General features: G+C 32.1%; 3 protein-coding genes and 1 pseudogene across 5 annotated transcripts; 2 read left to right on the top strand and 2 right to left on the bottom strand.

Annotated features, from left to right (window-relative positions):
* The first annotated feature begins 1,138 nt into the window (after positions 1-1,138).
* Positions 1,139-1,685, top strand: LOC109126881 (defensin-like protein 276). The gene is made up of 2 exons (XM_019230774.2): positions 1,139-1,268; positions 1,362-1,685. The coding sequence occupies exons 1-2, from the start codon at positions 1,199-1,201 to the stop codon at positions 1,532-1,534; spliced, it is 243 nt and encodes an 80-aa protein (XP_019086319.1). The 5' UTR covers positions 1,139-1,198; the 3' UTR covers positions 1,535-1,685.
* Positions 1,686-6,242: 4,557 nt separating this feature from the next.
* LOC104719367 (U-box domain-containing protein 21 pseudogene) lies at positions 6,243-7,927 on the bottom strand (annotated as a pseudogene). The gene has a single exon (XR_015568192.1). The product of XR_015568192.1 is annotated as a U-box domain-containing protein 21 pseudogene (transcript).
* A 715-nt stretch (positions 7,928-8,642) lies between these two features.
* Positions 8,643-10,768, top strand: LOC104719366 (uncharacterized). The gene is made up of 5 exons (XM_087470331.1): positions 8,643-8,898; positions 9,289-9,392; positions 9,483-9,717; positions 10,127-10,176; positions 10,455-10,768. The coding sequence occupies exons 2-5, from the start codon at positions 9,345-9,347 to the stop codon at positions 10,632-10,634; spliced, it is 513 nt and encodes a 170-aa protein (XP_087326457.1). The 5' UTR covers positions 8,643-8,898; positions 9,289-9,344; the 3' UTR covers positions 10,635-10,768.
* Positions 10,769-11,772: 1,004 nt separating this feature from the next.
* LOC104720521 (microtubule-destabilizing protein 60) lies at positions 11,773-14,736 on the bottom strand. Of its 2 annotated transcripts, none has more exons than XM_087470329.1 (7): positions 14,521-14,736; positions 14,274-14,333; positions 13,364-13,429; positions 12,990-13,088; positions 12,840-12,899; positions 12,286-12,380; positions 11,773-12,127 (listed from the first exon to the last, which is right to left on the bottom strand). In XM_087470329.1, the coding sequence occupies exons 1-7, from the start codon at positions 14,560-14,562 to the stop codon at positions 12,007-12,009; spliced, it is 543 nt and encodes a 180-aa protein (XP_087326455.1). In that variant the 5' UTR covers positions 14,563-14,736; the 3' UTR covers positions 11,773-12,006. The 2 variants fall into 2 exon arrangements, with proteins under 2 accessions (XP_087326455.1, XP_087326456.1); XM_087470330.1 differs by having other exon boundaries at positions 12,990-13,076.
* Between the last annotated feature and the right edge of the window lie 2,155 nt (positions 14,737-16,891).

The raw sequence follows: 16,891 nt of genomic DNA, 5'->3' as shown, positions 1-16,891 counted from the left end.
TTTTGGTAGGCGGATATTGTGTAGTTTGATAAGAACCTTTTCATTTACATTATAATATGATTATTTTAAAACATTTTAGTTTGATCTTTAGTTATTAAACTATATTATATAGAAAGGGAAAAAATAAAATGCTGGAATAATATCAATCATATAATTGTAACAAATTAGGTGACTTAAATATTGAATAATAGTGTATAAAAGATGAATAATAGTATATTTGGATATTTGGGTTTGATTTTTTTAAAATTTGACTGAAATTAATGAAAATAAATAGTTAAAAAAATTAAGTTTAAAAGATGACACATGTCAAAAGGAGAAGTGTTTATGCGCCAACTTCTTAGAGCATGTGATTAGAGTAAACTCTACTTTAATAATTATAAAATAATACCAATGTGCTAAGTTAAATATATTTGTATAATTCACTTTTCTTATAAACAATAATGATTTCACTTTAAGTAGATTTTGTTGTTTGTCATATATATCAAAGCCCAAAAAGAAAAATTATTAATAGGACATGTGTAGTTTGATAAGAACCCTTTCATTTACATTATAAAATGCAATTATTTTAAATATTTTAGTTTTATCATTAGTTATTAAAATAAATGATATAAAAAGGGAAAAATAAAATGCTGGAATAATATCAATCATATAGTTGCAATAAATTAGGTACCTAAAATATTGAGTAATAGTGTGTAAAAGATGAAAAATAGTGTATTGGGATATTTTACAAAAAGAAAAAGTGTATTTGGATTTGATATTTTTGAATTTAACTAAAAACTATTGAAAATAAATAATTATAAGGTTTATGTTTAAGACACATGTCAAAAGGAGAAGTGTATATGTGTCAACTTCTTAGACCATGTGATTAGAGTAAACTCTAAAAAAAAGTATATTTGGATTTGATTTTTTTTTGAATTTAACTGAAACTAATGAAAATAAATTATTATAAGGTTTAAGTTTAAAAGATGATACATGTCAAAACAAGAAGTGTATATGTGTCAACTTCTTGGAGCATGTGATTAGAATAAACTCTACTTTATTATACAAAATTATTGTTTTAGCAATCTAAAATGGTATGTATATATATTTAAGAAGTTTTAAATAATTTTTTATATATATAGGTGGATAATCATTTACACAAAGATCAAAAAGAAAATGCTAAAAAATTTTCGCAAGAGAAAAAACTACGGGAAGAATAATGTTAGCACGAAAGTACAGTTTTGCTTCTCTATTATTAGTTATTTGTCTTCTTTTTACTCAATCAACTGGTAAAAAATTATTCTTTCATTTCTTTATGATATAGATATATATGCAAGAAAATGAGTTAATCATCTCATTTATTTTTAATTTATTTTCTTCAGCAAGCAGTTGCATTTTCAAAGGCCATTGTAGAACTAGTCAACACTGTAAAAACGTATGCAGAGGAACCGGGATAGATCCAGTATTTCAATTATGCGTTCCATATTCATTTAAAGGAGGCAAATGTTGTTGCTTGCATATTGATGGGGCTCCCTCGTCAAGTAAAAAAATTTAGTTTTTTTGTCTACAAAGATACAATCATATATTTGTATTGCCAATTATCATGCGAATAGAAAAATAAAAAATAGGTTTACAAAATATAATAATAGTATCGATGTTTGTATTAATTTTGAATATTTTTGTCCAAGTATGATATTTATGACCAACTCACGAAAAAAAACAATTACTGAAAGTTGTTCATTTGACAGTCGCTAGATTATGCGACTAAATGCTGCAATCATTTACTGCGACAATTTAAGTTGCGATTGGATTGCTAGACGAACAACATCATGCGATTTAAAATTGCAGTCAGTCGTTTGCGATTATCAAACGAACATAACTACCATGTTTTGGGTCACTTGCGAGGAGGAGAACTGTAACATCCATGAACCAAATTGTGTGATTTTGGTGAGGGCGTGTCGATTGACACCAGTAACTTCCGGTTCAACCGGTTTGTTTTAAAATCATTGATTTGGTTTAGTTTGGTTTAAGTGAAATCCCTAACAAAAATATTAAAGGGGAGAAATCGACTTGAGAGATTCAAGGGTAATCATTTACTGCGACAATTTAATTTGCGATTGGATTGCTAGACGAACAACATCATGCGATTTAAAATTGCAGTCAGTCGTTTGCGATTATCAAACGAACATAACTACCATGTTTTGGGTCACTTGCGAGGAGGAGAACTGTAACATCCATGAACCAAATTGTGTGATTTTGGTGAGGGCGTGTCGATTGACACCAGTAACTTCCGGTTCAACCGGTTTGTTTTAAATCATTGATTTGGTTTAGTTTGGTTTAAGTGAAATCCCTAACAAAAATATTAAAGGGGAGAAATCGACTTGAGAGATTCAAGGGCAATCATTTACTGCGACAATTTAAGTTGTGATTGGATTGCTAGACGAACAACATCATGCGATTTAAAATTGCAGTCAGTCGTTTGCGATTATCAAACGAACATAACTACCATGTTTTGGGTCACTTGCGAGGAGGAGAACTGTAACATCCATGAACCAAATTATGTGATTTTGGTGAGGGCGTGTCGATTGACACCAGTAACTTCCGGTTCAACCGGTTTGTTTTAAATCATTGATTTGGTTTAGTTTGGTTTAAGTGAAATCCCTAACAAAAATATTAAAGGGGAGAAATCGACTTGAGAGATTCAAGGGCCGCTCATTGTCGTTTTCAAAGAGAATTAGAGAGAAAAGAGAAGTTCTTGAGAGTTTTGAGAGATTCTTGGAGTTTTCTAACTGTTCTTGAGAGATCTAAGACTAGGAAGGTGTGGAAAACTTGCTAGGAGTGTGTTTTCGTCAATTGCTGGTCATAATCTTTTGTTAGAAAGGTGAATGCATGACTATGACTGATCTAAGCCTGAAAATCTTTTGTTTCCAAGTTTTATGGCTGTATTTGGTTGTTTCCTTGCATGTTTTTGGTTGGATCGTATTTCACATGGTTTTTATGACTTTTGGGTGAGTTTTGGACGATTTGGTGGCGGTGTAAGGCGATAAACAAAGTTTCGACTTCGAATAGAACACATCTGCGAAGTCGGTGTCAATCGACACCAGGTAGGTGTCCGTCAACACCAAGGAGTTTGACGGCGCAGAGACTTGGCAAGTGTCGATGCTAGGGTTTCCGGGTCAAGAAGAGGTGTCGCTCGACACTAGGATGCGGTGTCGGTCTACACCAAGGAGCAGTGTCAGTTGACCTTGGAGGTAGTGTTGGTCGACACCAAGGAGCAGTATCGATCGACACTGAGAGGCAGTGTTGGTCGGCACCAAGAATCAGTGTCGGTCGACACCAATCCTTTCATCAGGCAGCTGATGCTTGTTTTATTGTTCTATGACTTGGTTTATGTTATACATATTGTTGGTATGTTATTGAATTATTCATTTGGATATTTAATTCATTGGTTTAATGTTTGGTTATTTCCGCTGTTTCGTTTCAATGTGGTTAGGTGGTTAGTGAGTATGAGATCACTAGTTTATTATTAAATTAAAAAAAAAACAGGACGGATCGTTTAACGAAAACTTCATGTCCCACCTAAAATAAAATATTTTTCTGGCAAATTGCTTCTGGTTCTTTTCCCGTGATGGGTAGGTTTGCTCATCGACACGTACAATGTGATACTCGGTGTAAAAGGTGTGACTCTGAGAATAAGACAATTAACCATGCCTTGTTTAATTGTTCTCGCTCGCGACAAGTTTGGGATTTGTCTCGCTCGCGACGATGTTTGGGTACATGAATTTTGGATTTCATTTTCTGGAGGGATTTCCCTAATTTGGGTGATCAGGATAAGCAGTTTCAACTGCCTTGGATTCTATGGTCATTACAGAATAGTAATAATAATTTTTCCAAGGCACACATCTTGAGCCTTCTAAGATCATTCTTCAATTTTTGAGTGAAATTTTTTTTATGGGAGGAGGTGCAATCCCTGCCATTGGTTATTTTGGCTCCTTATGACCCTTTGAAGGTATTTGGTCCAGTATCCCGGTGTCAGAAAGATGGCTTCTGGAAAGCATCAGACATTAATTCTGGCTTGGGTTGGTGGTGTTGTAACAAAGAGGATCAAATCTTAATATTTGGTGAAAAATGTCTTAGGCGAAGTCTTTCCCCTACATTCAGAATTAGAAGCTCTTCTTTGGGCTATGGAAAGTATCCTTTCACGAGATGTTTCTTGCCAGCACTTTGAGACGGATTATGCCTAGCTAGTTATGATGGTGTAGAACCTCAAAGAATGGCCAGAGTTTTCTAACCTGTTAGAGGACTTCCTTTTGCTTTGTGTCTCCTTCCTGCGTTTTCACCGTCGAAGATCCCTCATTCGTCGAATCAGAGGACAGATTTTCTTGCCCGGTCTTCTAGATCTTTAACTTCTGAAAATTCTTTTGTAAACTCGTTTCCTCCGGTTTTGGTGACTAATCGTGGAGTTATATTTTAATTATTGTTAGGTTTTCTAAAAAAAAACCAGGGTGAATAAAAAAATTTACTATTAGGATTTAGGAGTGAACCCAAGTATTGTTCATCCTGTTTATTTATTTTCTCACAGCTATTATTTTTTTTATCGAATTACTCTATGCTAGATGACCAGGTTTGAGCTCCTTTTTACCAATTTATTCAACATAGGCAGTGAATGGGAAAAACAAATTTGCGGTTTTCAAAATAAAAAACCAAAACCGCACATGTACAGCCAATCAAGAGAAACAAATTTACTTTGCGTTTTTTGAAAAAAAAAAAAAAAGCGGATCGATTCAGCAGATAAAGGCATGGACCGTCTTTCAAAAATACAACGGATAATAACCAGCGGTTTCTGGAACCGCAACCAATTAATGCTTTATTTAATAATTTTTTTAATATATAAATGTACTATATAAACATATGTGTCTACGTTATCAAAAACCAAAAAAACAACTATCATTTATTCTCTCCCTTCCTCTCTCTCTCGAGATTTTACTTTGGTATACTTTATCCTCTCTCTTTCTCTACCTCTCGATTTGTAGTGCAACATCATTTTGGTAATGTTTTCTTTTTTTTTTAATTACTTCTCATATTTAATTTTTTTTTTCTGAAAAACCTACTCTAATATATTTTCAAATGAATTAATGAAAAGTACACTTTAAATGCTTTGTTAGATTTTAAATTTATAAAAACTGATTTAAAGTGCAATTTTTATGTTAATAAATAGGGTTGTAATATATGTTTTAAGTTGAAAATTAATAAAAGTAATAATTTTATTATTCAGTAAATAATAATATTGTCCATACTACTTAAATATCATAGTGGTTAGTAAAATACTCATATATCATAGTCTTTATGTATTCATTATATTGTTATTTTTTAAAAATTTGTAATCCAGTTTACTTAATTTTTTTAAATTATACATGTTAGTTTAATTATATAACAATTGAACATTTTCATTATGTTTCATATCTTTTTTATTTTATTTTCCTAACTAATATATTTATATATGTATATGTATATGTATAGATAACAATATAAATTAGTTTAAAAATAAAACAATATGTTTAACACTGGGACTACATAATTTCATCAGGATTTCAAATTTCTCGGATGCAGATTTTGCAGATGTAACGACTGAGACGAACAACAATCAAAATTTTGAGCATGATATAGGTGACATGGATGCAACAAAGATAGCAGATGGAGAAGCTATGACACAAATAAGATATACTATTGCAAATATGTTATGGGAAAATCAAAGCAATCGATAATTTTTTTAAAAAAATGTATCTTTATATAGTTGAACTTTTTATCAATATGTCAAAAAAAAAAATACTTTTTGATCAACTATAGTATTTAAGGTTTATAAAGACAGTTATTTTTATTATTAATTCATAATATACAATAATATACAAACATACTAATTATTAATAAATTTATTTATAATATATGTAATCCGCACCGCTTTTCCTTTTTTTACCATTCACACAATTAATACTGAACCGCAAATAGTTTTTTCACCAATCAAATATCATTCTGTACCGCTTATTTTGTATAAACCGCATTTGTCCCACAAACCGCACGTACCGCAGTTGAACCGTACCGCACTCCAAAACCGCTTTCCCCGCACAACCAAAACCGCGGTCACTATTCGGACCCATAGTTTAATACTTTTCATTTTTCAATAAATAATTCAACAGCTCATCTTCCTTATTCAACGGTTGAATCTTTTTATTTAACTAGTCTTATGGGGATGTTAGTGATAAAAATATTGGTATGATTGGTCGAGTCCATTTCTTAATGAGGCATCACTCAAAAAATACATTATCGTCAAGGTATGCTAAGTAAAACATCGAAATGATATCTTGGGATATATACTTGAATCCACTAAAGAATCAACAAAGTCTATCTTCGCTCATCAATTTTATCTACTATTCAATTCATCTATATCCTAATTAAAAACATCAAAATGGTTTCTTGATATACTTAAACTCCACTAACGAATCAACACAGTCACTCATTAATTTCATCTGCGAGTTTATCATCTTCAACAACTCTGTTGCTTTTTCCTTAGTCTCTTCTCCATACCCAACTTGTAACACCAACAACACCTTTTGAAATGTACCCAAATGTACCACTTCTTCAATCACAGATGCATTTCCCATTTTACAGAGCCTCAAAATCACCGAAACTGAGCTCCTTGTCGCTAATTCAGAAACTTTTGCGATCTTCTCTACCAAAAGCGGCATCACCAACACATTTTTTCTCACCTCTTCTCTCCCTTCCTCGGTTTCGCAAATCGCATCAAGAACCACTAACGCATTTTCACAAACATTCATCTCAGCATCAACTATCATTTCCACTGTCATATTGACCAAACCGATTTCGAGAAACTCAGACGCGATTTCGGGCTTTTGCAACACCATTTGATAAATCGCTATCAATGAAGATTTCGTCGACCTAGTCGAAACCGAATCGCGAATCAACTTCATTAATGCTTCTACAACTCTGTTCTCGACTGCAAATGCATAAACTTGCATTTTGTCTAGCGAAAGAATCTCTTTCATAAAAACTGCAGCGTTTTCACGTGCAGTATCGTCCTTACTCCTCAACAAACCCGCGACGCAACGAAACGATGTTGTGGATGCGAGTTTTGTAATACCATCAGACCCAATCGGAACCATCCAGGTTAGCAAATATAAAATCTCCTTTAACATAAACGTTAATTTCTCATTTCCCGAGAACTTCTCGAAACAATCACAAAGAGTTAATCCGACACCGTTTTCAGTAACACACTTGCGAGTTTTCTCACCCTCGTCCCCTAATTTCTTAATCTTCCCAATAAACTCCCCACACTTCTCGTAATCCCCACGCCGCGTAGCAGAAGATAATTTTCTACAGATCTCGTGGACATCACGTGGCATTAAAGGAACACGTGGCGTCGGGATACGTTGAATCGACGACGATCCTGCCTCCACGCACCAACTTTGAATCAACTTACGAATCGTGTGGTTCGGGGTTTGATCGAACGTTGTTAAGACCGTGTTTGTGACCGGACATGTTTTGTTGCCCGAACCAATCCATGTCTCGATGCTCTCTCTGTCGTAGGTTATCCCTGTGGAGATTATCACAGGATCTTTCATTAGATCGATTGAGATTGGGCATTGAAACTCTGGTGGTATTGTTATATCCGTCTCCGACTCCGACTCCGACTCCGACCAACTCAGTACCGGAGTTATCTTCTTCTCGTTAGCTACACGTAGTCTCTTTCTCCATGAAAATCCCATTTTCTTTTTTTGACGTCAATTTGTATATTGACTTGGGTTTTTAAGATTTTGGGTTGGGATGAGACTTGTATTTATATATGTATTATTCATATTTTTTGGTCAAATTAGGGGAAAAGGGAGAATGAGGAAGATGGTTAGGTCTAGTTTGCAAGTTGTGTCTGGTCTTTGGAAGTGGAAACTTTTGACCATTGAATTTTTCAAGGAAGAAGAACCATCAGTTGATTTTCTAGTTAATTACAAAATGGACCTATTCTCAATTTTTTTTTTTTTTTTTTTTTGTGAATGTTTCAAAGGATAATATGTCAATGTCATCGAATATGTACTACCTGAGAATAGTATTTTCCAAGTTCACAGTGTAAAATGTTGTGTTAGTAAATTATGAGATTGAGTGTACAAAGAGAAATTGTTGCAGACCAAATTAATCAAACCAAACTAAAGACAACAAGTGTTTTGTTGTTTTAGGATCTTTTTGTTTAGGTAGAGTATTAAAATTATAAATCATAATTAAGCCAGACGAACAAGCAATTAAGTAATGAAAGCAAGTGTAAAAAGTTTTAAGAAACTTATTGAAGCAGAAAGGGTTTAAGAAAATATAAAATACATACATCATAGGTGTTACCAAATCTTGACCAAATCATGTGGTTAAAATTACTTTATCTACTTCTTAGTGTTAAACTGTTTTTGAAAAGATACCAAACGGGTGCTATAATCTACATATCAATTTTAATTGGTTTAGAAGAATTTTCGCTCCAAATATGAAATTTAAATATAGTTTTGCTTACAATTGCAATAATCACGAAATTTGAATTATTGTAGGTTTTTTTTTTTTTTTATTGGGCCAACTTGTTTAATTTAAATTCGATTGTGTGGACTATGATTCACAATACCGGTTTAGATCGGTTAAGGATCTAAGTTGACTCCAGGTTTTTGTTTTTTTGTTTTTTTGTTTTTTTGTTTTTTTGTTTTTTTGTTCTCTCTCTCTCTCTCTCTCTCTCTCTCTCTCTCTCTCTCTCTCTCGCAATCGCACCAGACATCGTCGACGCTTTGACCTCTCGCTCGCTCGCTCGCAATTTCTTCTACCAAGTGAACCGCTCATAATTTAGGGTTTCGAGATTTCTTCTCTCGCAAGCTCCTCCTGGTATATTTTCCGAACCGTACCTTCGTAATTCTTCCTTTTTTTCGCGGGGGGTATAGATTCTTATAGCTTCATCTACAGAACAATCTTATAAGTAATATGATCTAATTAGGACAGAACACACAGGCTTAGTGAAGATTGTCAAATAGAACGAGTGTGTCTGATCAAATAAATCTGTTTATTGTTTCATCTCTGAAGTGCTTTGAGAAAGTAGTAATCTTTATCTCATGTTTGGCTTTTTGAAGCTCCAAGCATCTTGATTTTGAAGTTAGATGTGTCTTTGTTTTTTTGGATAATTATCACATTTGGTTTCTTAAATCAGGATCAATGAACCATTACATCTCTTTTGGTTATTCATCTGATTTGATATGTGGTACTTGCTTCTTTTGGCAGTTATCTATATATATATATGCATCTGGCTGATCAAGTCTCTTAGTCATAAAAGCCATATGGCGGACAATACTTCACCTGAAGCTTCTCCTTCTCAGCCACCGCTCGTAAGTTTCCTTATAACTCAGTACTGTGTTTGTTATAGATTTCAATGGTTTTTATACCTAAAAACATTGTTGATTTGTGGGAAATCCTAGTTTCTGGAGGTTTTTTGTGAAGTTTCTGGTAAGGAATACAGATTCACGAACGGGACAAAGGCGAAATTTGCTGTCTCTGTGATCAACAGGAAACTTGGTTCGTTAAAACCTCGTGTAGTTTTCATCGAAGCAGCAAAGGAAGGTGAAGAGCCCATCAGTTTTGGGGATGATGCTTCTCTTGTTAGTTATGGACATGGCTGGAAGTTGAAGACAGTGATTGATTCTGATTTTCCTGGTAATTTAGTTCTTGTCTGTTTCAGCTTTTGGATTCAAGAAATTGGTTTCAATGTTCTAGTTTTGGTTAACTAAACTAAACTCATATGGGCTCAAATGCTTCTCATGCTGTTATATTCGAGTCTTGTTATATCAGAGCTCTAGTTTAGTGTTGGATTTGTAGATGCTTGTCACAGTGACGAATATGCACTTGATTGAATGTTATGCCAAAAATACACAGATTCTTAGGATTATTTGTTCTTGATTTTGGATGAAATAAACAGTGTTGATTCAAATGCTGAAGTTAGTAAAAATTTTGTTGGGTGTGTACATTTTGTGATGCATCGAAACCAATGCAATCTGGATTTGATTCCTTCAGACTGTAATCCGAACTTCATCACCTTTTTTTTTTTTTTTTTCTTTTGATGCAGGAACTGAGAGATACAATCTACCACAGCAGTTTCCTTCTTTGATATCTATGGTAATTAACTTGACTTTGTTAGTAACTTCATAGCAAGATTGTGTTACAAATACTTTATACTGGGAATAATATCCAATTTCAAAGCTTAAGTAGAGTGAAGATAGCTAGAATCATAACTGATAGTAAATTGACAATAAGCTTTCTCAGCTCGTTTTCTTGCTTGAGATCCTGTGTTAGTTTCATATCCCTCTGCTTCTGTTATGTAATTTCCCTGTAGCCATACATTGCAAATCAGATTGTGGAAACATGCTTCAGTGTTTTGCGGTTTGCTTTTGCAGGGTTCCACAGATTCAAAGTACACAAAGCATTCAAAACCAGAAATTGGAGAACAAAGTCTCAAATACATTGGAAGAATATTTTTTGCATTTGTTTTGATGTTTATTCTTGGTGGCCTCTTCACAGTGGCTCTTGAGAACCTTCCTAGATTGATATTACTCTTTAAAAGCTCGCCCATGTAAAAAATTGACGACACTGCCAAAAACACATGTGGGGATGTAACTCCTAAATCTGTATTTTTTTTTTTTCCTATGTATGCTAGTTTATTTATAAACGTATTTTGAGGTTACAAAAAATAATATTTGATTTCATCAAAGCAATTTGTTTTGTTTTAAACCTATGTTTGTTGATCATAAGATAAACGGTTCATACAAGCATAGTATAGAGTACAAATTTGTACAAAACTTTTAACAGATATAGAAAACAATTAGCATCCGGTTCATACAAGCATAGTGTAGAGTACAAATTTGTACAAAACTTTTAACAGATAGAGAAAACAATTAGCAATACTTAAATAATTAAAATAGTACAAAATTGTGGATAAATTTAGCATTAGAAAAAGTTGATAGTGTTTTTGGTATCACTTTTAGACTTTTTAGTATAGTTTTTGTGATCAGTTACAATTGTCGTATGAAATGTACCGTTTAAGAAACACTCATTATGGAAACGAATGAAATGATTCTTTTCTTTTATTTTGCAATATTATATCAAAAAAAAACATAATGAAATACATGTTAGAGATCATTTTGGCATTCCTTACAAGTTTATTATATGAACTTTTAGCTATGGAAACAAATTCTTTGGTTAAGCTCATCACGCTACCAATACGTCGTAGTTCCTTTCTTCCTTCTCAAATCAACTCTTTTGCTTAGCACGGTCGAGGAGATAAAAGACTTTTGGTAGCTAACTCTAAAGCTTTCAATAAAATATAAGTTAGTCTAACTCTAACCAAATAGAACTTGATTGAATGCAAGTGTTTTGACAAAAAAAAAATCGGATCTAAATAGTTTTTCTATTTTTTTTTCCTAATAGTTTTTTCCGAATCACAACAACACACTAGTTCAGGTTCACACACATATCTATGACATGACCCATCCACCAATTTAAGACCCACATAAATATCATGTTTTGGATAGTCCACACCCACATAATTATTGAACAAATACAAAATCTAAACAATCAGGTAATTGCGAACTCTTCATGCGGATTCTCTATAACTTTTTGCTTATTGTGGTTTGTAGTAATGATGTCGATCGGTGTGTCGTTTTCCGAATTCAACAAACCCACTAGAATATTTAATGTACTGCAAATGAGACTGACTGACTTGAATATATCTGTCTACATATTCATGAACATCACATTACTTCATATCGTGATTTGCTTGTTTATTTAATCTACGAAAATAAAAATTACATCTGAAAAGAAAAAGAAGAGGGCGAAACGAAGAAAGACAAAAACTGCCGACAACCAAATAAAAAAGTAAACTGGAAATGAAAGATTTCTTAAATGAAAAATAGAAAAAGCCTCTATATGATGAGCTAGTGACTCGAGGATTTAAGCATGAGCATGATTAATATGGTAGAGATAGTGTTGGTTGTTGAAAACGCAAGTCCAACAGGTGCTGTTTACGTTTCCAAAGCATGGTTCCTTTGGCATCGTCAATGGTCTGCTCGATCTACACCCAAATATTTATTTCATAGAAAAAAAGAAATTATGAAGTTTTATTATGTGATTAGGTACAAAACAACATTATTATATATACGAAACAAATATAAATTTCCAAAACCATTGTTTTCAAATGTATCGAGTATATATAATGATGAACAAACTGACCTCTGTGGGAGAAAAGGTCGGTCGAAGAAAGGCATCAATTGAGCTTTTGGAACCATTTCTTTCCTCAACATACGAATCTCTTCCTCTTCTATCATCTGTTACATATTATATGGTTCAATTTAAATAATGCGGCTTAACTTTGATAATTCTTTCGAACCGAAGTAAACCGAATTCCAAACTAATCTCACTCTTTTAGTTAAAGCAGTTTCGGTTCTATAGTTTTACTTACTGCCTTGATGTGATTTATTTAAGGGCTCGTATCAAACCATTGACCATACTAAACTGGTTTGAGTAAAGTTCGTTGCATCAATTTGGTAAGCTTCATTTCAAATAATTTTTTATATAAACTGTATTTTCGAGCAGCCAGATTTATATAAGTAGGGAGGTTCTAGTTATGTAAATGATTAGTAGTAGATTTACAGCATAGGAAAGACAAAAAAATAATCAGAGTACGGGTTCTGTCGGTTTAAATTGGCTAAGGTTGTTCTTTTGTCTGCTAGGATTTTTTTTTTTTTTTTTTTTTTTTTTTTTTTTTTTTTTTTTGTGTGTTTTACCTTTTGCAACCTCTCTTCTTGTTTTTTCTGCAATTTCATGACATAATAATTGGTTGCAACCTGCCAAGATGATGAATAAGCTCCATGGAGTTGAACAAAAAAAAAAAAAAAAGAGAGAAATTAAGAAAGATTGAGGAAGTTTGTGTAAACCGAATAGTTGAACATTGCACGTTTCACTGCTCTCTCGCCAGAATGAAGTTTGAACTCGAGAGGCTTTTTGTTCTCTTTTGCTGGTGCCTTTGCAACATTCTGATTAATAAAAATATATAACAAAATCAATCGTAAAAGTAGATATGTTAACGCTGACCGAATCTTACAACCCGTGAATTCGAATAAGATCTTATTTGAAAGAAATGTTACTATAAATATATAAAACCTTCTTAGTAAACCGAGCACATATACAAAAAGAAAAATAAGAGTCGTGTTTAGAATATTAAATTAGTTTAAAATATTGTTAATTGTTGTGATTACGCGTTTTATTAAAAAGAATTTCACAATTGATAATATAAGCTCCATTTGGGTACCTTAGCCGCGGCTGCCTTGCCCTTGGCTTTTTCATTCACTCTGTCTTTGAGTGGTTCCACTTTGGTCTACAGTAGAATTTTTCAGTGAATAATTAGGGTACTTAAATCAGTGTACGAGGATTTACATTTAACACACACTAGCATTCTACGGAAACTAAACTTTTTCTTACTCATCATTTTACAAAATTTGACAGAGAAGTTCACGAGTACGTAAGACATAAATTATACCTGGAGTAGAACTCAACGTAACGTGCACTATTATCTAAATAATTTAATCAAGAAAATGGGTGATAGCAGTGTTTCCGTATTAAATATTACTTGAAATGATCACATCACAACAGCAAAAAAAAAGAAAAAGAAAACATACACTTTTGGCATTCGTCCCCACAAAAAAAAAAAAAAACTTACACTTCTGGCATTGTTAAAACTTTAAAAATTAGTTATTGAGATGGACATCAAATTGTAACTAAACAATGCTATAATTGACAGAAAGAGATGATATTACATAATTTGGATATAGAATTTGAGTTTCTTTTTTTCGGAATTGTATAGAAGTTATGAATTTTTTACCTGTGCATGCATGTAGTTAAAACATAATCGATGAACTTCAATTTTTAGATTGGTACGTAAGTTTTTTTTTACCAAACAGATTTACTTGCATAAACTTATTTTTATCAAATGATTTTTGAGGCCTAGCTAACACATTCATACAATTTAAAACATAGATCAACCTGTAAGCAAGTTTTAGTGTTAGTTTGTTTTTTCAAATTAGTCATGAACCCAAAACATAGACTACAGTAATTAAAAATGAGAACAATTCATGAAAATGTTGTCATTAGATTAATGGCCAATGCCTCATTAGATAAACAAAGTAAATATAGAAATAAAAAAAGGTGAATCTTATCCTCACCATTCCTTTACCATTGGAACCCAGGGAGAGTACAGAAGAAGTTGGACTTGTTTTCCCAAACTTTGAAAACACGAAAAAAAAGAAAAACAGAACACTGTCAATATGTAATTCTCTTTGTTTTAGATAATATTACAAACATGCCCATTTTGGAATACACGTGTGATAATAACGTGCAAAAAAGTAACGACTAATTAAGTAACCAATTATTGAAGTTTATAAAGAAAAAGTAACCAATTATTTGAATAACCTTGGGTGAGGATTTTGTGTATGATGATTTTCCAGTACACATGTTTAGTGGTAATGAGAAAAATATAAAATTAAGCGTGGTTGTTAAAACAACGTATAATGATAACGAATAACTCAACCAAAAGCCAAACTCCTTTACGTACTCTTTTTTCACAACTTAATATATATGAACTCTTAAAATTATAAGGATGTGAAATAAAAATATTACTTGATGAGTGAAAGAGAGAAGAGATGAAGTGAATTTATAGAGAGTGAAGGACGAAGCAAACACACATTCAAGTTTGGACAATAGTAGCTTTCTTAAGTGGCGTCTGTTGCTGCATCAGCAGCAAGCTTTATTTAGGGTTTTCTTCATATTTTTCTTTGTTAATATAAATGAAAATGTTCAAAAAAAGACTGTGTATTCTAGTTTCTTAAGTAACTTGATTTGGATCCGTGCTACCGCAGGGGTTGGAAAACATATTATTATTTCAAATGTTCTAAATCTAATTGTTTATAATATTATTTGGATGTAACTAAAGCCATAAATATTTATGGTAAATATCAGTCATATAAGTCTTATATTGTTAATTTTCAAAACCTAGATGAAAATTATTTTATTTAGTATTATAAACAATAGATTATATTATTAAAGGTTATAAACAAATCGGGAAAACCGTAATGTTTGCATATAGCCATTGCATCCAAATAATTTTGCGTCATGTACCTTGGTCCTCCTGTAAAGGATGGTGGGAGAGTCAAACTTTTGCCTTGGTTTTGTAGATCATTGATACCGGAGAAAACTGCCTTCTGAACTGTTTCAATATTTGTAGTCCTGAACTTTATTTGATTTTTTTAATGTAGCGCAACCTATTTGACTCAATCATTGGAAGGCATCAACCACAAACTGTTACAGCAAGCGCTAAGACCTTAGCAAAACATGTTTTTCATTTTCTCTTTCATGAAGTCTGTACGCAAAAAATTGTCTCATACTAACATCTTCTTGCTCCTTTCATAAACATGTTTTTCATTATATTGTTTATAACCTTATTCTAGTATTATTGTAAATATTACTCATGTAAATTTTTATGGTAAATATCACTCATGTAAGTCTTATATACGTTTACCAACATCCTTGGAATAATGTGTCCAAGTAAGCAGTATTTTAGCTTTGATACACCATGAATTCTTGTAGGGTTTGAGATTGTTTAACATGATAAAATGATAAAGTATTGTCATTTTTCTGTTTCTTAAGTTCTCTGAAATGTATTCTAGCCAAAGTAGATTAGCATAACTTATACACAAAGGCTGGAAGATTCTCAAACCGATTTTTTTATATATTATTTTCAGGATACGATATCGGAGATTAAGGTTAATCTTGTTAATTAGCAAGATTTTATTCATTTTTTATGATACTGAGTATATTTTTATCGCCTTTAATTAATTGTTTATGGTTGTGGTTTATTGATAAAATCTGTGGATATTAAATTGGTAATATTTAGTTTAAAGATCTTTGGAAAGAATATGAGATAGGAGTTAAATCTTCCGTAAATAGAGTTTGAAATAACTTCACGACTTTATTTGTTACCGAAGATCTATATATCAATTATCGACTATCGTGATCAAATATTATATTTTTATTTTTATATTTAGGTGTAGCCGTTTGTACCTCGATGTAATTTGTTACCGAAAATATATTTGCTCCACAATTTATGGTTAATGTATATCCTATATATAACCTATTTATATGCATTTGTAACAATTTATTAAAAATATAAAGTCTACAAAAACTAAGTCGTGTACTTCCTTTTTTTATTAAAAGGGGATGTGAAGTCAACCTATAAGTAGCTATGTCTGTTACGTTCTATACTTCAATTTTAGATAAATGTAAACCTAATTACATCTTACTGTGTTGAAATCTTCATAAAAAAATCAACAATTATAATTTTTCAGAAACATTTTTATGATGCTAATTCTATATATAGTTAATTAATCAAAATTTCAAAAACAAATTAACAACGTTTTAATTATATGATATGTAATACCAAGATTCTTAAAACAACACGCTGGTGCAACTTTTTTTTTTTAAATATAATTGTTATTAATTAACTATAGAATCGCAACATATAATAAAATCAGATCATAGGTGTATAGTGTAACTGAAGAAACCAATATAAAATCAATAGATGTTTGGTTGTAGATTTGTAGTGGATATTTACGTTTGGAACTAACACGGAACTTGAACTTCTTCTAATTAACCACTATGCTTCAAGAGATCCAGAAACTTACATCTATTTGCCAAATCACATAAAGTATAATATATAGAATATTTTTAGCTTTGTTTATAACTTTGATGAAAAAACTTAAGAAATTATTAATTAGAAATTCACAAG

This window comes from Camelina sativa, chromosome 10, assembly GCF_030686135.1.
Source record: "Camelina sativa cultivar CO46 ecotype springtype chromosome 10, ASM3068613v1".
In the NCBI taxonomy this organism is placed as follows: Eukaryota; Viridiplantae; Streptophyta; class Magnoliopsida; order Brassicales; family Brassicaceae; genus Camelina; species Camelina sativa.
The sequence above is the reverse complement of the archived record's forward strand: the minus strand, read 5'-3'. Positions and strand labels throughout refer to the sequence as shown.

Bases quoted from the DNA above. Each gene is read 5' to 3' on its own strand.
- LOC109126881 (XM_019230774.2), top strand. From the start codon at position 1,199: ATGTTAGCACGAAAGTACAGTTTTGCTTCTCTATTATTAGTTATTTGT. The intron at 1,269-1,361 runs GTAAAAAATTAT...TATTTTCTTCAG, and splicing joins TCTTTTTACTCAATCAACTG to CAAGCAGTTGCATTTTCAAA.
- LOC104719366 (XM_087470331.1), top strand. From the start codon at position 9,345: ATGGCGGACAATACTTCACCTGAAGCTTCTCCTTCTCAGCCACCGCTC. The intron at 9,718-10,126 runs GTAATTTAGTTC...CTTTTGATGCAG, and splicing joins GATTGATTCTGATTTTCCTG to GAACTGAGAGATACAATCTA. The intron at 10,177-10,454 runs GTAATTAACTTG...TTGCTTTTGCAG, and splicing joins TTCCTTCTTTGATATCTATG to GGTTCCACAGATTCAAAGTA.
- LOC104720521 (XM_087470329.1), bottom strand. From the start codon at position 14,562: ATGTGTACTGGAAAATCATCATACACAAAATCCTCACCCAAG. The intron at 13,089-13,363 runs GTACCCAAATGG...TTTATTAATCAG, and splicing joins GCAAGGCAGCCGCGGCTAAG to AATGTTGCAAAGGCACCAGC. The intron at 12,381-12,839 runs GTAAAACACACA...AATATGTAACAG, and splicing joins AAGAAGAGAGGTTGCAAAAG to ATGATAGAAGAGGAAGAGAT.